The sequence below is a fragment of the Hydra viridissima genome, unplaced genomic scaffold (assembly GCF_058129835.1).
Source record: "Hydra viridissima isolate aposymbiotic clone 2 unplaced genomic scaffold, HvirCarnegie_v1 scaffold_4, whole genome shotgun sequence".
NCBI classification, from domain to species: Eukaryota; Metazoa; Cnidaria; class Hydrozoa; order Anthoathecata; family Hydridae; genus Hydra; species Hydra viridissima.
In genome coordinates this window covers 3,611,738-3,632,500 of record NW_028324303.1, presented here as the reverse complement: position 1 = coordinate 3,632,500, position 20,763 = coordinate 3,611,738, and the positions used below count along the sequence as shown (strand labels likewise).

The 20,763-nt window shown below is 29.4% G+C and overlaps 2 protein-coding genes across 7 annotated transcripts in view; both read right to left on the bottom strand.

The window, feature by feature from the left end:
* Nucleotides 1-8,452, bottom strand: part of LOC145182456 (homeobox protein Meis1-like) — a 13,866-nt gene extending 5,414 nt beyond the window's left edge. The window contains exons 1-8 of one of the 6 annotated variants that reach the window (XM_090085931.1): nucleotides 8,377-8,435; nucleotides 7,625-8,298; nucleotides 6,156-6,238; nucleotides 3,446-3,618; nucleotides 2,656-2,803; nucleotides 2,478-2,528; nucleotides 2,024-2,074; nucleotides 1,299-1,457 (exon numbers count right to left, since the gene is read on the bottom strand). In XM_090085931.1, coding sequence (XP_089942057.1) covers nucleotides 1,299-1,457; nucleotides 2,024-2,074; nucleotides 2,478-2,528; nucleotides 2,656-2,803; nucleotides 3,446-3,618; nucleotides 6,156-6,191 — 618 coding nt within the window. In that variant the 5' untranslated portion in view covers nucleotides 6,192-6,238; nucleotides 7,625-8,298; nucleotides 8,377-8,435. Of the gene's footprint in view, nucleotides 1-658; nucleotides 863-1,298; nucleotides 1,458-2,023; nucleotides 2,075-2,477; nucleotides 2,529-2,655; nucleotides 2,804-3,445; nucleotides 3,619-3,852; nucleotides 4,792-6,155; nucleotides 6,239-7,624; nucleotides 8,299-8,376 lie in introns of those variants that run through there. The other 5 variants (XM_080057585.2, XM_090085932.1, XM_090085933.1 and 2 more) reach the window with 5 other exon arrangements.
* Nucleotides 8,453-11,103: 2,651 nt separating this feature from the next.
* LOC145183093 (uncharacterized) overlaps nucleotides 11,104-20,763 on the bottom strand; it is a 40,050-nt gene continuing 30,390 nt past the window's right edge. The window contains exons 6-8 of the mRNA XM_090085119.1: nucleotides 12,405-12,566; nucleotides 11,588-12,258; nucleotides 11,104-11,409 (exon numbers count right to left, since the gene is read on the bottom strand). Coding sequence (XP_089941245.1) covers nucleotides 11,284-11,409; nucleotides 11,588-12,258; nucleotides 12,405-12,566 — 959 coding nt within the window. The 3' untranslated portion in view covers nucleotides 11,104-11,283. The remainder of the gene's footprint in view (nucleotides 11,410-11,587; nucleotides 12,259-12,404; nucleotides 12,567-20,763) is intronic.

Sequence of the window (20,763 nt, the reverse complement as noted above, 5' to 3'; positions counted from 1 at the left end):
TAGAAAGCCCACTAAAAGCTTCACTTAGTAGGGCATTTGACAAAATATCTTTACTAAAGTCTTGGGAAGAAGTTCTCCTTTACAAAGTTAATTGCAACAAATTAAAAAAAGAGCGTGTTTGTGTGTTTTTGTGTGCGTGTGTTCATTTTATTATAAACCAAATGAAACTAGAACCATATGCTAATATTAATAATAATAATAATAATATTAATAATAATAATAATAATATTGCTTGATGTTTTCGATATTATGAAGAAGAAAAAAAAGCTCACATCAGTTCTTTGAATTTTGGTGATCTTCTAAACTTCACGAAAAAAGGGATTTTTAGATTAAAACAGACCTTTTCCTTATTCTGTCTCTTTTTTACATTCTTTTAAATTTTGGTCTCTTTTTTTTTTCACAAGAAAATACGACACAACAAGAATTTATATTTGTTCTAATAATTTACCAATATAGTGTTGTATACATTTTGTAAATAAATTTTTTTGTCGAAGCGCAAAGTTTTAGCCATTTTTCTCATTTGTTTTCAGTCCTTTTTAAATTGTTTAACGAACGAGATTATTATAACGAAACATTATTTTAAAATAAAATAGTTTTTATCAATGAAATGGTTTTGGGATTATAGAATGCCGCAAACGCTTTCTTACCCATAACTTACTTTAGATGATTTTTTCACGGTTGTCAAGTAAGATATTAGCTGTTTTGATCTTTTGTCATCCATCATACTTCTGTTTGTTAAAACCAAGATGTTGAGAGTTAGTTTTATAGCTTCCAACAAGCTTATTTCTTTGAATAAACACCATTTTTTATTTTTATCAAAACGCATCTGATTTTCACATTAATAATTTTCAATGCGTCTACGGATTGCGTCATGGTTATAACGGTAGAAGCAAAATTGACAGCTTGATACCAAACCTTTGTCTTAATGAAGACGTTAAATCGATCATATCGGGGATAACCGTTGTCTTAAGTTTTAATATTAAAGCTTTTCTTAATGTTTTAATCGTTTAGAAAATTTACTGATAATAATTTTATACCGCTTGTTTTATAGGACTCTTTCCTTGCAAAGAAGACGATTATTTGTTTCAAATTGGCAAATGTTTGGATAATATAACGTCTTTAGAATTTTTTTAAATAGATTATTTTGACGTTAGGTATGCGTTTTCTTCTCACTCTCCAATTCTCGCGCGTTTACTCGATCTCCCCCTCTCTAACGCTCTTTAGTTTCATCGTCCACTTCTTTAACGGTTAGTTTCGGCTATTATTCGCGCACTATAGATAAACAAATAAACTATTACCTTATGTTGATAATCAGACGGCGTAACTGCACGGTCGACCTTAACACCATGCAGATTTATATCTTTTTTATCGCTATCTTCTAAAACAAGATCAAGTGGCATTTTCCCCTTCAAGCAATCTATATACCGTTTGCAAAAATTGTTGCATAGCTCGTGAACCTAAGAAATTAAAATATAAAAATTACTCACAAACCCTCAAAAATAAACAAGAAACAAAATGAAAAAACTTACGAAAATTTTTTTTACAAAAGAATTTATAATACTTTACAAATTAACATAAGATGACAGTTTCTTCTTTTACATTTTTGTTAAAGCAGTTTACATAAATTTTCTATCAATCGTCATCAAATAATCAAACTATAGAACCAAGTTTTCTTTTCTAACTCATATCAAGTTATACCTACAACCCAATATCCTTAATATTTACTTCCAAGCTTGTTAGTTCTTTCAAAGTTTCAAAGGATTTGAGGATGATAGCAACAAACTTCTATTTGCTTAAAAATATTTTGGCCTCTTTTAATATTGTTTAAAGATTTCTCAGAAATCGATGTTGTAAGATCGTATAACTGAGTTCAGTCATCCTTCCCCCTTTCCCCGCCGTCCCCCAATCAGTCCTAAGAATATCTTTAGGACCAAAAATGTCAGCCTATACTACAATTTTAAGAAAATAATTTTAGTAAACCGTCGTTAAAAGTTAATGATTTAAGGCAAACATTTTAACTGACCTTCTCAATCTCCAATAAATGGAATCGCAGCACTTGTATTGCTTGCACGAGCTAACACAAAAAATATTAGCTGTCAAATATATCAGCTATATATGCTATAATACTTAAAAAAATATTTTATATATTACATACGCATGTGTTATATAACGTATGATTAGTAATATATGACTAATTCGACACTTAACAAGCTTTTTAGATATCGTGTAATAAATTTGAAAGTATTCTAAAAGGAGATGCCCATTGATTGACTGATTGGTTTTTTGAATCAAAAGTTTATTGATTAGTTATGTTATTGTAGGAGTAATTAAGAGCTAATTGCTGACAGATTGCCAGACATTTTTAAACGTCTGTGTTTTGATTACTCAACAATTTTTTTAAGCTTTTTTTTTTTTAGAAATATTTTTTTTCCTAATAAAATATTTAGCCAGGTGGCATGAATAAAAAGATAGCTTACTAAGTTATCCATCTCCATGTTGGTTGTGAAGAATGTCTTGCTATTTTCAAGCTAAAATGTCCAAAAAAAATGTTTTCATAATTTTATAATAACAAAGTCCGAAAGAAATGTAACAGACAACAAATTTCAAATATTCTAGCTAAAATGTCCATTTTTCATTTCGAATATTTTAATATACCTTTGTTGAAAATTGCTGTATATCCCCGTTGAAAGACTCTGACGTGAATTGTTCACCACAACTATCCAGTTTCTCAGAATTTCCGCTCAGTTTTGTTGCCAAGTCACACTTTTCAAAAACGCGAACCAACAAAGGAAACAGAGGATGACTGCAACGCAAGATAAAAAAAAAAAAACGTTAGGCGTACGTTTTATTCGATATTTTATAGGAGACGAAAAAAATTCTTTAATGTTTGCTATCAGCTGCACGCAACATTCATTTTTTAAGTTTTATCAATTGGCGTTATACTCATAAAAAGCGTACAACGGAAGCAGTGAAGTTGAAAGTCGAAATCACGCCAAACTTTCGTTTTGCATCACACATGATCGCTCTAATTGAATTGTTTGACACTCAACGACGACACTGGAAGCAGCCAAGCGAGCTGTATTAAAAATCTGAACATGTTCCACTCATTTGAAATAATTCAAACACTCCATCATGCTTTCAAACACTGCCTTTACTTGATATAACTGATTGATATCACGATTTTTAGGTAAAAGTTGTCATTCAAAGACTATGCTACTTTAATTTTAGTTAATTAAATTTTATTTTATCTTTAAATTTCATTTTATTTTAATCGTAGAATTATATTAAAGTAAATTTGTTTTAACGATTAAATAAATCTTAATAATGTAATATAATTAATATAATTAATGATGTAATATAATTAATGTTACATTAGTAATATAAAAAATAAATGTCAAGGAGGAATCGGAACATAATTATATAGACTTGTAATTAAATAACTCACTCGTAAATCAGCTTCCTGTCAGTGAAAAGATCGGCTTCTTCTTTATCGATAGGTTGTGTATGCTGCGAAAACACTTGAGTTAATCGGCCTTCTCTTCCAGGGGAAGTAATTTCCTGAATTCTATTATCACACTGAAAAGGTAAACCATGGTGTGATGGGTATTCTTGGATCGCCTGTAAATATTAGTATTATTTATTTAATATTTATTCGATGTTTTTTAGAAAAATAATAAGCATAAGCGCAAATTTGAAACATGACTTTGGAAATCTCGGTTTTTTAATCCATAAAATGAAAAATTAGTTTTCTCTTTCTGATATATTACACAAAGAATTAAGGCGCCAGCCATAACCAGAGGCAGTGAAGTTGATAACCTAAATCACGCTAGCCAATCATTTTATAGTACTCACGTTCAATTTGATTGACATTGAACGGTGTGAAGCAACCATCCAAACCTCATAAAGCACTAATAATCTGTTTGTATGAGACTATTTTTAAATACTTTTACGACAAGTTTAATTTTGGAGAAATCTGACCAAAAACCATGTGTTTCATGTCTGTGATTTCCAGTCGAAAAAAGAAAAACAGAAAAAGTACAGTTATTATAGATTCAGGATGTATGCATACACATGTATACATATTTTATGTTTATAAATATACAATACAGATATTATGCAATTCGGGAGACGTTTTAAATATACTGTATGGTTTATAATATAATTATTGTTTATAAAAGCTGACCTTCATGCTGAGCCAAGAACGTAAAAGTTTTATAATCTTGATATTTTATTTAGCGCTGTTCTTTTAGAAGTAACATTTTTTGTACCGAAATTAAAGCATTGTATGCGTACCTTAAAAATGTACATAATGGTCCATTTTCAGCATCGGTTTAAATGAGTTCATGCCTGAACGGAGCAAATATTGCTCGCATCTATGCAACAAAAAAAAGATCAGTGTCCGTTAAGTTGCGATTGATGTAAAACTTGCTGAAGATAACATGTTACAAAGAATTTTTTTTTTTTTTATTTATAATTATATTAATTTAGGGACTTATTTTTCATCTATTTTTTACTTCAAGCAGAGCGTTTGGTTTAAAAACTGATTTCGTATTATTGAAATTTGTTATACAGCACTTATTATATCCTCAGAGATTTTCTATTCGTTAAATTATCTTTTAAAGCTGATAATAAAGATTGGGTCGAAGATCTCAGTGTTAAAAATATTGAAGATCTCAGTGCTAGAAGAACTAAAATCACATTTTTTGTCAAAATGTAGTCAAAAAATGCTTTCAGTCATCTTTTTTTATCTAACGTACTAAAAAAATTTTGAGCATATAAAAAAAGGTATTGAACTAAATAGCTTTTTTAACCTGTTTTTAAAAAATCGTCAACTTATATATAAAAAAAAAAAGTTAAAATAAAATTTGATTTTCTTAAAATAGGAATGAACTATTTAAGGCAGGTCTTTAAAGTGAATTTAGATTTTCTTTTCTATAAAACCAGTTATAAATAATTATCATAATAAAGCCAGTGGAAGTTAAACTAAGGGCTCTTGTCGTCTGTAGATGAATTTGAAATTATTTTATCATTATAGGAAATAGCAAATAATTTTTGAACTGTTTTATGGATGCAGAGCTGAAGCAGCGGGAAAATCGCTTGGGTTATTTTGAAAGTTGTTAGGTTACTTTATGAAGTCGAAAGGTGTCACAATAAGTGTATGTAGCTTTGACCAAGTGATCTGTATTTTTACTCAACATGGCATGTTTCTCAATAACGACAGTGATCAGAAAACTTGCTAAAACGACGCGCGCAAACGCGCGAGTCACAATATACAACAAATACGCGTCTAATTAAAGCGAAGAAAACCATATTCAGCTGAAGTAAAGCGACTGAGTATGCATGATAAACGTTCATACTGAAAAAGAACTTCGTAGTCACGTTTTGTTAAAATTTTTTCAATTAATATACTTTTTAAATAATCTGGTCTGCAGTTCTAAGTCATCGAAATAATTTCAAATAGTCCTGTTTTTAATTCTTTATTTTTCTTTTTTTAAATTTCTCAGACCTTAAAACAGTTTATGTTTTTTACTGAAGCATCAATTCTCTTAGTGATACATCATGCTGCCAATCAGATTAACCCTCCAGACACGAGCAAAATAACTTAAACCTAATTTCTTTGTGTGTTCTCAAATGACTGCAAACAAACGTCCTTCGCCACAACAAAATAAACATTTGATATTTGCCAAGGTGTTTAAGATTTTCTTGCTTGCTTGTTAGTTTATCAGAAAGTTTTTAAGATCCTCAAGATATTGTTTTTCTACCAACAGACAATATTTTTTATTGGAACCAAAGGAAATATCTTGAACAAAAAAAAAAATTTTTCGAAATTTTTTCTTTTTTAAAAAAAAAATAACACTACACTCAACCACAAACCAAAAAGCTGTTTATGTTCGCAGATTCATCATAAAAATGACAAATTTAATAATTGTTGAACTGAAACAAAGGATAAGACGATAGGAGATATCACTGTTGTCAAATATACTGAATGGAAATATTGAAAAAATTTTCTTTCTAAGTATTTATCATAAATAATAGTAAAAATAATAAAAAAAAAAAAAAAAAAAAAAATTCCACATGTAAGTAACAGAACTGTACAACTTTGGTTTCTTGCATTATTTTTACAAAGAATATTTAAAGGTTTCTATTAAGCGTACCTTGACCTTTATAAATGTTGATTGGCGATCATCCATCACGAATCCATCATTGTCACAACTGTCAATCTGTATGTCAGAAATACCTAAACAAATTATTATGATAAACAAACAGCACGAAGTTATTTGCTTATGCTTGCCACTTATCTATAACAACATCAAAGTTTAATTGCCATGCATCACCAAGATAAGATTCTTATTAACGTAATCCAATTTTTTACTAAACACATTTTCCACGCCATTTTTTGCTGTCTTTTCTTTGGGTTAAGTTTTAATTAAATCATTTTTAAAACATTTTTCGTGCATGTAACCTATAGTTAAACTTCTGTAACAAATATGTTAAACCATTTTTTTTTTTTTTTTTTTTTTAAAAAACAAAAACAACCAAAGTTAAAAAACATTGGTTTTTCAGAAAGCTTGAGGAGGTATCCTTCCTCTATCTTTTTGAACAACCGATGTTTTTTTGGTTTTAAAAAAGAGAAAAAAAAATTTGATCGATATTCTTTTCAGCGCTTAATATATCGGTGTTCAGTGTTTAATAGATTTAAAAATTTTTAAACATGTAAAAAAGGTTTTCAACCAATATTTTTTGAGTGTTAAATATATCGGACTGAGCGGCCTGTTTTTGAACTGCAAGATATAATGATGAGGGGAAAAAAGAAAAAGGAACGGTGATTGGCAACCCACACATTTTTTAAACTTCAATTGCTGTAACTAAATTTATTTTTCATAGAAAACTCTATTTAACTTAAAACGATATCTTACACCGTTAAAGTTTCTTACGTCGAAGCTGAAATTCCGCGAAGCATTTTTATCTTTTCCTTAAATATTTTATCAAAGGTTTTGAACAGATTATAATATGATTATGAAGATTTAGTCTCCTCATTAAAATAATTCAAGAAAGTTGCTTTTTAATTTTTTGGCTGTTTGAAAGACTAAAACTAGACTTTAAAAATCGTGCTCATTTTCAAAACCTTCGCGTCATCAAGTTTATCTAATTTTGATAATTTTGAAAATCAATAATTCTCCCTTCTTTAATAATTTTTAAAAATAATCTAATCCGAATGTACAATGTAAATCACTGGAAGTAATTAGCAAAGTAGATAAACTGCTGTAACCATTTAGCAAAGTTGATTACTTAAAAATAAAATTCTTAAGAATCGAAAAACAAAAAGATGTGCGATGAATGAAAAACCGCAATTATTTTTTTTTATTCCAAACATTAAAATAAGTTTGTAATTTAAACGTTTTTTTATTAAACGAATTTACCATTTATAATCTAATTGATATAAATAAATAAACTGATATAAGTAAGTTGATCTCAATAAATTGATCTGAATAAATACATTATCAAGATAGATCAATTGATATGAATAAATAAACTGATATAAATATATTTACATATTGAAAACTTGAATATAATATAAGATAAAAAAGTATTTTAGGAGCAAAAAAATATTTAGTAAAATTACCTTCTTAATATTTGATGTGTTAAAGCATGGCATACAACCTGTATTTTTTGTGATTTCATCTCTATCTTCATATTAATCGGTCAGTGTCTTTTTAAAAATAAGTATAAATTTGCTACACCTTTCATTGCATTCCGTAAAATAAGTTAAAAGTTAGAAAAGTAAGTAATAATGTCGAACAAACGATATATTAAAATAGCCATTTAAAATTTATGTTGGATTATTGTTACTTTTGAGGTAACTTTTTTCTTTGGGGGGAACTACTCGTTGAGTTGGTTTTAATTTTATAAAACTTGCTTTTCATTTTACAGTGACAAACTATTTTGAGGCATGCGCTTTTTAAAACAGTTTAATGTGGCCAAATTGGAGGTTTCTTAAATATAAAACAGATTTTATTTTTTTACACAGACTGCATCAATATAGTGGAAAAAGTTCATCTATCGGAAATTTATTTTTTTCTCCACATTTACTTTTAATGTAATAATTCGCCTTATAATCGCATCTATAATCGCACCGACTCAATTAAACAATGTAAATTAACGTTTAATAACATTTTACAGACGTAACTCTCGTGGGAATGATGTTTAATGAAATCCTTCGAGGATAACTCTGGCGCTCTTAACTGATGGTGTCATTATAAACGAGTAGGGTCAAGTTTCGCAAATCTGTTTTGTTGGCTAAGAAAATTTCATACGAAACTCGTTAAAGTAAGAATATCTTAAAATACAATTGATGATTTGAACAGATTTACATACCATACAACAAAAAATTTTAACGATTTCACTCGTGCTGTTTTCACTCGCTACTTTTTATCAAATCTAGTCAATATTTGGTCAATATTTTAGTGTAAGTTGTAAGTTATTTTTGTGTTAAATATTTGGTCACTAACCTAAGCTATTTTAATGAGAATAAATGATGTTATAACAATAATATGATGTCAACACACCTTTCTTTACTGGCAGAAAATAAATTGCTAAATTTTTGTTTTACTGACAAATCTGTTGTTGGAGGGCAAAAAAAACATCATCGATGTTTCTATAAGCCTTTTAAGAGTCGTTGACGTCAATTATCCTTATTGTCATCATTATAAAATGACTTTTACAAATATTTTGAAGAAGCTTTTTAATTATAAAACAAACTTCTTTTTTAAATGGTATCGTGAGGTCTTATAAGGTAATGGCGCTTCTTAAACACAACAGCATTAAGAATATCAACAGCAACAGCTTACTTCAAAACCTTCAAGCAAGTTGTAACCAATGTTGTAAAAGTTGTTGTTGAGATTAACTTTATAGTAAGTTCAAGATAAATGGGTTTCTAATGCAGATTTCTCCAAATTCTAAAAAATCGGATTACAAGAAAATTCAACAAATCATAAAAACTGAGAGATGTAATCACGATTATTTTAAAAGATTCCATGCAACAGCTCTTTCACTCTTAACAAGGGCATGTTCTTGTGTTGTTTTTTTAATACGATCATGACATGTTATTTTCATCTGATTTCTCTAAAGATCTAGATATTTTCCTTTTTGAAAGGTCATGTTTCATTCTTTTTTTTAATAATCTGATAAAACAAAACGAACTGGTAAAGTACAATTTGGAAAATGGCTATGTAAAGACCAATAAAGATGAAAGTTCTGATAGATATAAAAGAAAGACAGCTACTGCATTCCTTCATTGCTTGACAATAAAAAAACAATCTACTCATGATGAAAAATGTAGAGGGAAATGTCAGAAGAAGGAAAAATTAGTCAGCCATTACAGTTTTAAGAATCCGTCTACTTGCCGTAAACTTGGCAAAACACTGTTTAGATTCGTATCGCTTTACTAGCATAATTAAATTTATGACTACTGGGCAAGATTGATAATTGTTCTCCTCAGAACTATATCTGTATGGTTTTCATTATAAAATATCATACTTGAGTGTCGGATCGCTTAATATTTATAAAATGTTTTTAGTTTTTCCATTTTCAAACTATTGAAAAAAAGATGTAAAGTGTGTTAAAAAAAACTCAATAAAATTTAGGTTTAAGAAGCTCCTAAAAAAATCATCTCAAGTTAATCCATACCTCGTTTTAAGGCTCTTAACTTTAGTAATTCTCATGTCTGCAGTTAAAATTTTTTCAGTTAAACATAATACGTTTAAAATTTGTGAGTTTGCATTTTAAGACGATAAAAACTCATTACAATTATAAATGATGCGTCAAGTGGAAGTATTTTGTCTTAATTCTTTTTACAAGAAGTTTGTAAATCTTTACCTCTTAATATGTTGAATGTGTCCTCAGTTTTTTTTGTGATTTGGAAAAGTCGAATTTGATCGTGCTCTTTAAATATAATGGAAAAGTTTGTAAAAAAAAAAAAATTAAACAAAAAATTAATGCTAATTGTGAAATGTCTCAAATTCTGATTTGTAAGTTGATAAGATAGACAGGGGGGGGGATCAATGGTAGAGAGAGGGGGATCAATGATAAATTAACGTTTATTGAACGTTCATAAGAGTAGAAACAGCTTTGTAATGGTAATTTTACTTTTGGTATATATTTTTTTGGTGTATTCTTAATGAGCCTTATGTAAAAACTTTTTGTTTGGGATGTAAAGAAAGGAAGAAAAGTTCCAATTTTTTTTGTAATTTTTTTAAAAATGCAACTAACCATGGCAATTTAGAACTGAGACCTGGTGCTTCAGCTAAACTAACTAACTGTTGTAAACAAAGTAAGAATAAATTTAGTATTTTTAAAATGAGATTTACAAATATTAAAACATGATAACAATGTAAAATTATAACAGGCTCGTAAGAAGTGCAAGAGCCTAATAGCAAGAAGGATGCACAAGCACCTCAAATATTTGCAATTTGATTAATGCAGAATAATTATGATTCAAGAAGGCTGAGCACTTAAAAAAATATTGGTTAGTTAAAGACGCGAACTAAAAGTTACAGAATATAAAATTCGACATGGACTTTATCCATAACGTTGACATCTGGAAAAAAAAGCTTTTGATATTCAGGTGTCGATAGAGGTTTTATTTCAATAAAGGTTGATTAGTAAAAAGGAATTCATTTATGTACTTTCATGGTTTCAAACTAAAAAGACCTGATCTAAATTTCTGTTCATGGGGATATTGTAAAAGTACTTAAAGTTTCAATTTTGTATTTTGGATTATACTTTTTTTTTTTAAAAAAAAAGGTGTACTTTTTATAAAAACAATTGTATTTGTTTACAAAATAGCTAAAAACAATATGAAAAAATAAAAATTATAAAAACTAAAATATATACATATACTATATAGATAAAAAACTAAAAAAATATGCCACCCTTTGATGTGGGCAACTAAAATTACTGTTAAAAGCCTACTTTCAAATTTGTCTTGTTAAATGATCTAGGATTATACATTTCACACCTTTTATTAGCTGCCTTTAAAAAAGAGGAATAGAATTTAGTTTAATTATGAGGAAGTTAAAAATAAAACTACAAATAAAAAATTAATTTTTTGCCTACTGTAAAATCTTTTTAAATTTATATATTAAAATTTTTAAAAAAATATACTGATCTAAAATAAAAAGGAATATTTTTATAATTTACACATTCTACTTACTATAGCTTTTTATAAAATATAAGTTCTTATTCCAATTTTTTTTTCAGTAATGAAAAAAAACTGAAGGACAACTATTTTTGATTCAATAGAAAATTGTGAAGTAATCTGCTGTAATATTTTCCATTAATAAGGTTATTGGAGTCAAAGCTGGCATCCCATAACATAATTCCTCCAAGTTCTTCCTTTTGCTTAATACTCTAAAAAAAAACAAAAAAAAAACAATCTTAAAATCTGGCATTTACCATTTTTAGCATCTAGACTATATTTGGTTTAAAATTACTAAATAATTTAAACTAAAAAGCCTTAAATAAAAAAAAAAAAAAAGAAATCAAAACAAATTGGTAATTAAAACAAGTAGTTTGTACAAACCCATACTTCATATACTGCTTCAACTTTTTCAGGTGCCTGATAATCATTTGCACCACCACTTGCTCTAGGATGAGATGGTAGTCCAACAAATATTAATGGTCCTTTTCCAAATGTATCTTTTGTCACTTTGGCAAAATCAAACCATTCGTTCAAAGCAGCAATAAATTCAGATTCATCTCCCAAGCAGCAATAGTTGTTATAAAACTGAACATATAGATAATCAAATTCTTCACCAATATCATGCAAAACAGTGCCTTTTGTTGATGGACCCATATAGGCATCAGGATAAGGACACTGAGGCGCACCAGTAATTAAATACTTTTTCCTTAAGTCCTGAGACATATGTAAACGAATACTTTGAATAAAATTTGAGTAGTATAATGAAGAACCACCTTCAATGTCTAAATCTATACCATCCAAAATGGCTGATTTAAAGGGCCTCATGGTAGAAGATCCACCTAGAAACAAATTCCAAACTGTTGTAGCAAACTTCTGTGCTTCATCAGATGAACTAAAACCATATAAACCAGCAGAACCTCCAAGTGAGATGACAACTTTTTTACCAATTTTTTGGCATTCACTGATATGTTGTGCAATCTTTGGGCACTCCAGAAGGTCAGGTGAACCATCATAAGAAGTATTACAATGGTTTGAAAGATTTATACCAAGCAAATCATCTAAAAAAAAAAACTTTGTTGCCACTTTTTAACTAATATATTATTTTCAAAAATTATAAAACTAAAAAGCAATTTTAAAATCAGAAAGCTGTTTTCTAAATTAAATATTTGTTGGAAAATTTTTCAAAATGAAGAACAAAAATTACCCTTATTATTGGGATCAAAGAATATGTCAACAAATCCGAGCGTTATGATATCATAATCAAAGCTATTACAGTACTCTATCAATTCTTTTTCAACTTTAAGATTAATCCCACCAGCTGAATCTTGACCCCAATAAACAGAAAGTAAGTGTGATCTGCACCAACCTAAATTAAATATAACACATATAAAAAAATTTAAATGTATTTTAGATAACCTATTTATAAAGATATAATTCATAGTCTCATCATAAATAAATGTTCCAAAAGTCATCTTCCTATAAATATCACTTACCACTTATACCAACTAAAAATAGCACAATAAAAGGTCCCTTCATTATTTATGTTCCTATACAAAATAGGCGCTACTGCACTTTCGCACCCCCCTTTTTTTATTGCAGATTATGATAGAGAATTTTATGCTGATGGCGCTACTGCACTTTCGCACCCCCCTTTTTTTATTGCAGATTATGATAGAGAATTTTATGCTGATTCAGAAAAATATAAAAACATGGACCTGAAAATCAACGGAAAGTGCTCTAATTCGAAGTCAAAGTTGTAAAAATTCCACTAAAAATCCCTAATATTCGCCATTTTTTAAAAATCTTTTTTAAAGTTTTAACGAAAATTAATTACCGTTACATTGCGCAATAAGCAGACCTGGTTTCGATTAGCCTTAACATTATTATTTTAAAGTATTTTAACGAAAGTGTCATAACGAAATGAAATTAATGGAAGATTTCAAACATAAGTTGAACGTAGAATGTGAGAATGTAGACAAGTTGATGAATATTTATTATTGTATTGCCCTATCCCTATCCCTATCCCTATCCCTATCCCTATCCCTATCCCTATCCCTATCCCTATCCCTATCCCTATCCCTATCCCTATCCCTATTCCTAACCCTAACCCTGACCCTAACCGCCTATCCAACCAGCTTTATTGTGAAATATAAATCGCACTGTTATAATAAAATAATTGCGCATGCGCCTACAATATTGCGCTCTGAGTAGCTTATGGCTATATCGAGCGCATTGCACTCGACGAAGACACTTCGGAAAAAACTTACTTTAACGACTTTTGTAACGTAAAAACCATGCTATTAATGTATTGCTTTTGTAAGTTAAAAGATCATTAACTTATTATTCTCAAAATGGAGAATATTAGGGATTTTAGTGGGATTTTTTACAACTTTGACTTCGAATTAGAGCACTTTCCGTTGATTTTCAGGTCCATGTTTTTATGTTTTTCTGAATCAGCATAAAATTCTCTATCATAATCTGCAATAAAAAAAGGGGGGTGCGAAAGTGCAGTAGCGCCTTTTATGGTTGTGCAAAAATAACAAATACTATTGAGAATTTTTATAATGAGTGGATCGCATAACTGTGAACGCATAAAAGTTTTTGAAAAAGGCATTGTAGACGATCTTTATTTAAATATCGAAAATGAAAGCGAAATCAAAATTTATCCAACGTTCATCAGAAGACGTCGTTAGACTGTAAAAAGGAAATAGTTCAACGTACATCAACGTCCAATTAAACGTGCAATGACAAATTGTTATTCTGCATTCTTTTGTTCAAGCACTTTTAAAAATCTATATAAAGAGTTGTTAAAGTTTTTAAAAATATTTCTATTGTGTATTGACTTAAAGTATAGAAAATAAGCGTTCTTAAAAGTTTTTATCAATAAAGTTACAATATCTTTGAAAATGTATTTTGAATTTAGCGACCTTTTTTAAAGTGGCAAAAAAAAAACATGTTCAGGAAATTTTTTTTAATTTTGTTATTAACAAAATTTGACACTAAGAAATCTGTGGCTCATGAAATTTTATTCCTACAAACTTCTTACAAAAATGATGTTTAAATAAAACTGATGCAAAAAGACAATGTAAATATGTTCTAAGTTTTTTCTGAATTAAACAAAATACTTATAAATAGCTTTGAAAAACAATCAAAAAAACGGATATGAAGTTCAATTATGAGCTGACCACTAGAATAAACGGCTTTACTTTTAGGATTAATTTGCCAACATGAGTCACGTTTTCTTTTCATATTTGACAATCATCATTTATTACGTAATTATTTTGTAAAATATTTACAATAAGCCGGGACAATATGGGTTTGTTTATTGATTTAGAGACTGTGGCGCAATCTATTAATCAATATTAATATAAAAGCAAAGCAGTTCTTAATTTAGTCAGTTATCGTAAGATACTCCAGCGTCTCGTGTTAAACTGACTTCCAATTCTTCAAATGTCTTGGAAGGAGGCGCTGTCACATATTCCGCCGATTCAAACCTATGGTTAACGCTTACTTCGTATGAAGAAGATGATCAAAGTTGATTAACTTTCGATTCTTCTAAAACAGGCTTGAAATGCTGAATTCGTCAGCGGCCGTGCAGCCACTTTTAAGAAGTGCGAGCGGTTGAATTAAGCATGGATAGCCACCAGGTAGTCGTGCTAAAATTGTTTTGGTTTAACTAAAATATTTTAGCTAACACTTGGTGATCGACTCATTTTTAACGCTTATCGACATGGTTTTGTATTTATTTGCCAGGTTTGTCATTTGAGATATAAAATTGCAATATGGTTACAACTATTTTTTATATTGATTTTACTATATTCTTTTTAATATATGTGGAGTTATGCTAGAAGTGCTTTTATCCATTATTTTACTATTTATAAGTGTACAAGTGAGACACTTTGCAGTTATCAGTAGAGGAGAGTGGTACACAGTTAAAAAAATTTTGTTTAAAAAGTAAGATTTTACAATTTTTAAATTAGAACAGCGCTTTTATGTTAAACTTAGATTACGTACATTAGGAACAAATAAATAGTTCTATCTTCAAATAAAATTGTTATATTTTTTACACACTAAGCTTCAAAACAATTTTAAAAGATAGCTTAATTCTACTCCATTATGGGGTACAGTTAAACAATGAGTGGGGAAAAGTTGAACATACAATTTAATGCAAATATTTTTAGAGCATACTATGATCTAAACTTTTTATAAATGTAGTAGTGCATAACAATACTTTTTTTGTAGTAAGATGATCGTATACTGGTATGTTAACTTCCCTCATTGGTGTATTAGTAAATATACATGAGTTAGTTTTTTGTTTTTTTTTGAAATAGTTTTTCGATTGGCAAGGAAAAGTCTCATATAATTTGTGTTTAGTCAGTGTCTTATGATAGAGGATATTCATGACACGTCACATGAATCTCAAAAATATTTCAATTAAGTGGGTAATTTAAAGCCACTCTAAAACCAGAAGAATTGAATTTAAAACAACTTTAAAGCAAATTAACTGCTTTTCTTAAAACGAGGTGCCATACAAGCTGTACAAGTATTATTATAATACTTTTTGAATGGCCCAAAAATAGATCTGTAAAGTGGCCGTAGTTAATGAGTGCAATAGCCTGGAAATATCAATAGCACAATGCAATTGGTTTTAACAAAAATCCCTGGTGGAGCATTTTTTGATTGTCTGAAAAAGCTGCTGGCAGAGAATAATCAACAGGATTTATGCATTGTGAATAAGAATTATCTTTGCAATCACCTAAAAACAACACGTTTGTTAAGAGTCTCGAGCTTCAAAAGAAAAAAGCATTGAAAAATGTTTTAAGAACTAATTTGATATTTTTGTGAAACTAGTTCTTAAAACATTTTTGTTTAAAACAACTTTTGCTGAAAAACCATGTTGCAATTCGATGACGTAATTAAATATTCATTCAACAACTTTTCTTCACCATAGTTAAATTGACAAATTGATTGCCCAACTTTATATTCTCCAGTACTTCTCCAGGAAACCTTTTTATCCAAAATAATATTTAGTAAATGTATTTTTCCCAATCGAAGAATTTTTGAAATATAATTTATACCAGAAATAAACTAAAAATTCGATTTGATTAAAGTTTAATAGGCCTGTAAGATTGTAAATGATATGACCACTTTCCAATACTAATCCTTATGAAAGTTTAACAAAACGCTGCACAGGCTTTTTAAAAAGATTATTGACTCCTCAGAACATATATTGTCCGACTAAATCATCTTAATAAAATAAGTATTAAAAAAAGTGGTAGTTATACTAGATTCCGCTCCTTATTACTTGAACTATAATTCTGCATATAGGCTTGCAACACTCTTCCTAGGATCAAACAAACTCCGAGGTTTGCTATCGATGGTTCAAATTTCTTTAACTTTCTTCATAAGCATACTTTTTTGTTGGTTTTAAAACAAGAAAGTCTTCCTGACCAAATTTTTGTAGAAATTTGGTAAGAGCTTGTTACTGACATCAAACCAAATAGAAAAGAAGTCTGATTACTTTTTCAAATACAAAAAAAAAAAAAAAGAAAAAGTTTTTTCAGTTTAAAAATAGGTTAATCCCATTTAAAGAAAACTCAACTCGCTTAAATGATAAATTAGGAAGTAAGGGTATGCCAGTAAGGGTGGTGGCAGCGAGGTGAGACTAATTAATGCTATAACTTCTTGTTCAATTTGAACCTTCCGGAACTTCCAACTTGAACGATTTCTTTTTTGGATGGTTTATTAGATAGTCAATAAAACTTTACTGACAATTGAAATGTTTATTGAAACTTGAATTATCTAAGATTTATTATTAGGGTTTATGATTTGTAAACTTAGACTTATCATGATTCTTATCTATTAAAATTAAATAATATTTATTCTTTGACAGTCTCTACATTTTATATAGAAAATCTTAGTTTAAAAAAAAATTTGACCTAAGCCGAAATTTTTGTTTAGTTTAAAAATAAACAAAAAGCCAAGTTTCAAAGAATAAAAAAAGTCGCGATAAAAACCGCAACTATTTTACGTCGACCGAATTCATAGTAAAAATGTCAAGTTGCATGGTGTGATAAGTATAAAACGGCTGTTTAGAGTTGATTTATGCTAATTTAGGATTTCTAAAATTGAGCAAAGTTAGTCTTGATAAATTTTGATGAAGACAACTCGTTATCTATTTCTCACTGTGAAAACAAGGGTTAACTTTATTTTCTATCTGATGACTTGTTCCCTAAATAACTGTTACATTCATTTTTTAAATTCCGAACATAAAGAATTTTCCTGGTATTTTTACAAGTAAACTGAGTACATTTTTCTGGTTGATACAACGCTATATAAAACCCACGCCTATTACTCGTGCTAATCGTAAGAAAAACTAGAGGCTGAATTGTAAACATTTTATTTTGGCTTAATTTTGATTTATTAAAATAGTATAAGAAATTAGTCAATATATAACTATAAAAATATTAAAAGCATAATTATTACATATAATTAAGCCGGGAGCATCATAATTAGAGAATTTATGGAACTTTTTCTTAAAAGATTTAGAATTTTTTGTTAAGACAAACAACAAAAACAACCTAAGTTTTAACTTTTTTTAGTACAATTTTAAAAGTTTTTGAGCAGGTTCCTTGTAAGAGCATGGAGTATTAAGTTTTAAGTAATTATTTTTAAAAATATTTGACGAAGTTTAAAACTTTTCATACAAAAGATGTTAATCTTTGATTGAAAATAGTACGCTAAGGAATGGGAACAAACTGACAAACTCAAATCCAGATTAATAAAAAAGCGCATAACAAAAGAAAGTTAACTAACAGTGTGCCAGTTAGCTTTGTTATACCACCTCTAAGTCATTAACAAGCACCTTACTCTTCACAATATCAGTGTCTTCATTTTCATAATGAGCTTTAAACTAGATTTAACCAACAATAAACAACTAAAGTCATATTAATCGAACCAAATAAACTAGATTCTAATATGTTAAAAGAATCAAATATTTCACTATCTTTTGCGTTAGTTGCCTCAAACAGTTTATGCAAGAATGACCGATACGAAGCTCATGAAAGTCTGAACCATATTGAAAGAGTAATTTGGTGTACTAAATTTGGGTTTTTTCTAAACTTGTTGATTAGAAATAAGATAAGAACCACTGGCACCCTGGCACAATTCACTAGAAGTATTTTCGAAAGGGTCTTATGTAAAGTCACCAAGCTTTACAAATTTATGTGAAGCACTTAGCAAATACTTTTCTAATTCAACGAAACTTTTTGATGTATATGCTATTACTTTAGATGTTTCAAAAGTAAGCATTTTGATCCTTTTATTTCCATTATGATAATCCATAATTTTAAACATGTTTGGTAGAGAAAATAGTTGTTGCAGACGAAGGTCATCTAGCAATTCAATGGCAGAGCGCAATCGGTTGCTCAATCGTTTGTCATCACCCAGTTTGTGAACATTTACAATTTTCCATGCATCTATAATCCTTTTTAAAAGTACAGCAGTTCTTTTAAGATTGCTTTGATCTATTTTAGGACGTGTTGATAATGCAGAAGTAGTTTTTTTCACAAAAACTCTCAAACACAGAGAAACATCTAGTTACTCAACAGGCTTTGGGAAGACTGAAGCAGCATTTAAATGTAAAATAGTCACAAGTATCTTATTTTCCTAACTTACAATTAAATTTGTACTATTAAAAAAAGTCCTTAGACTGTAATTTTTGAGGTCTTAAGTAATTCAATTATTTCTCATGTTTTTCCAAAAATGAATATAATCATAAAGAAAAAAATTTCACTTTTAGTTAAACACGGCTTTTCTTCGACAGGTTCAAAGAGAGAGAAAAACTTTACATTGACTGTATTATTGTCACTTTAGAGTTGCAATACAGTTTCAGATTGCATTGGAATTTCATTATCAACTTTCATTTTGCAAGATGGCGTACGTTGCCATAAATCGAAACAATCAATGGTATGGTTCTTGAGCAAACGAATTAATGTATTGGAGTGGCCCAGCAACAGTTCAGATCTCAACACAATAGAAAACGTTTGGAAGGAAATTAAATCAAAGGTTCGTCGAGCGTGCAGCTTTTCGATTTCAGAACGGATGTCGAAAATAAAAAGAGTTTGGATTTAGAACATGTCTCTGCAACACTTTCAAAAACTCTGTGAAAGTATGCCGAAGCGCATTGAAATGGTACTTAAGAACAAAGGGCAGTTGACTAAATATTAAATAAGTCTTAAAAATAAACATTTGTAGTTTTGTTGCCCGTTTAAACTGTATTTTTTGAAAGAGAAAAAAAAACGAAATTTATATCTAATGTCCGCAAAATTTCTGTGCTGGCTGTAGAACAATTAGTAACACAACACTTCATAGGTATTTTCAGTTGAGACTTAGAAAATGTAATGGTTTTTTTTATTTTCAGTTAACCTTACATGTGTTTTATATGAAGAGTCTTCTGCCAGCTTCTCTGAACTGATCGGCCTGAAGTTTTTCTTACGATTTGCACGAGTAATAGACTTGGGTTTTAGGTAGCCGTGGGTTGACAGGTAAATTTAGCGTTTTACAAGTTAATCGAACGCTTTTCTTTTCAATCCGTGACGCAACATTCCTTTTAAAACTGCACAGCTCAATTTTTATAATTTCTTTTTGTCTTATAAGAAACATCCTCTTAGCTTATTTATATGAGGTCAAACGTCTGAAGTGGAAGTTAGATAAAAAAAAAACTTTAGTTTTAGATCAGTTTGAAAAATTCATCTCATGTTGCCCTATTTAGATACAATAGCAACTCATGCTATTGTATATTAATAAATTAGGATGGGATGCTTCCAGTGACGTAATGCAAAGTATTTATCTTTATCTATCTTTACAAGACTCAAATATAGGCTTTAAATTTATGTGACAAACCCAGTGGGCATCGACGTCAATCTTACGTCGGTTCGATGTTAGTTTTAGGTTAGCGACGTCGCCAACGTAAATTCAACATCGCACTAACGTGAGAATGACGTCGAAAATTAACATCGAGTTGCGATGTTAAATCAACGTCAAAACGACGTAAAACATCGCGATTACATCGTGATTACATCGCGATGATATGGCGATGACATCGCGATAACATCGAATATTAACGTCGATCCAACTTTCCATTTCCAATGTTAATGCGATGTCGCACTCGACGTCGCCTAAACGTTAAACCAACATCGCCGTGCCCACTGGGAAACAGACGTTTCCAATTTATAGTCATAGGAAACAGTTACCATCATTCTCTTACGCATGTGCGAATGAAAACAAATATAAAATTGATCTATTTAAATCTATGGCCTAGTGCTAAAATGACCAATATCAATAATTAGGATTGTTGATATAGGCTTTTCATCAACAATACATTTTTAATTTAACGGCGCTTTGAACTCAATTTTATCTGATATTCAATTCTCTTGTCAACAAAAAATTTCTAAACCCATTTTTCTTCTTATTTTCAGATGTATTTTTCAAGGGCACATGTTTTTGTGATTCTCCAATAAACATCTAAATTCAAAAATATATTGTATACTTTCAAGCCAAGC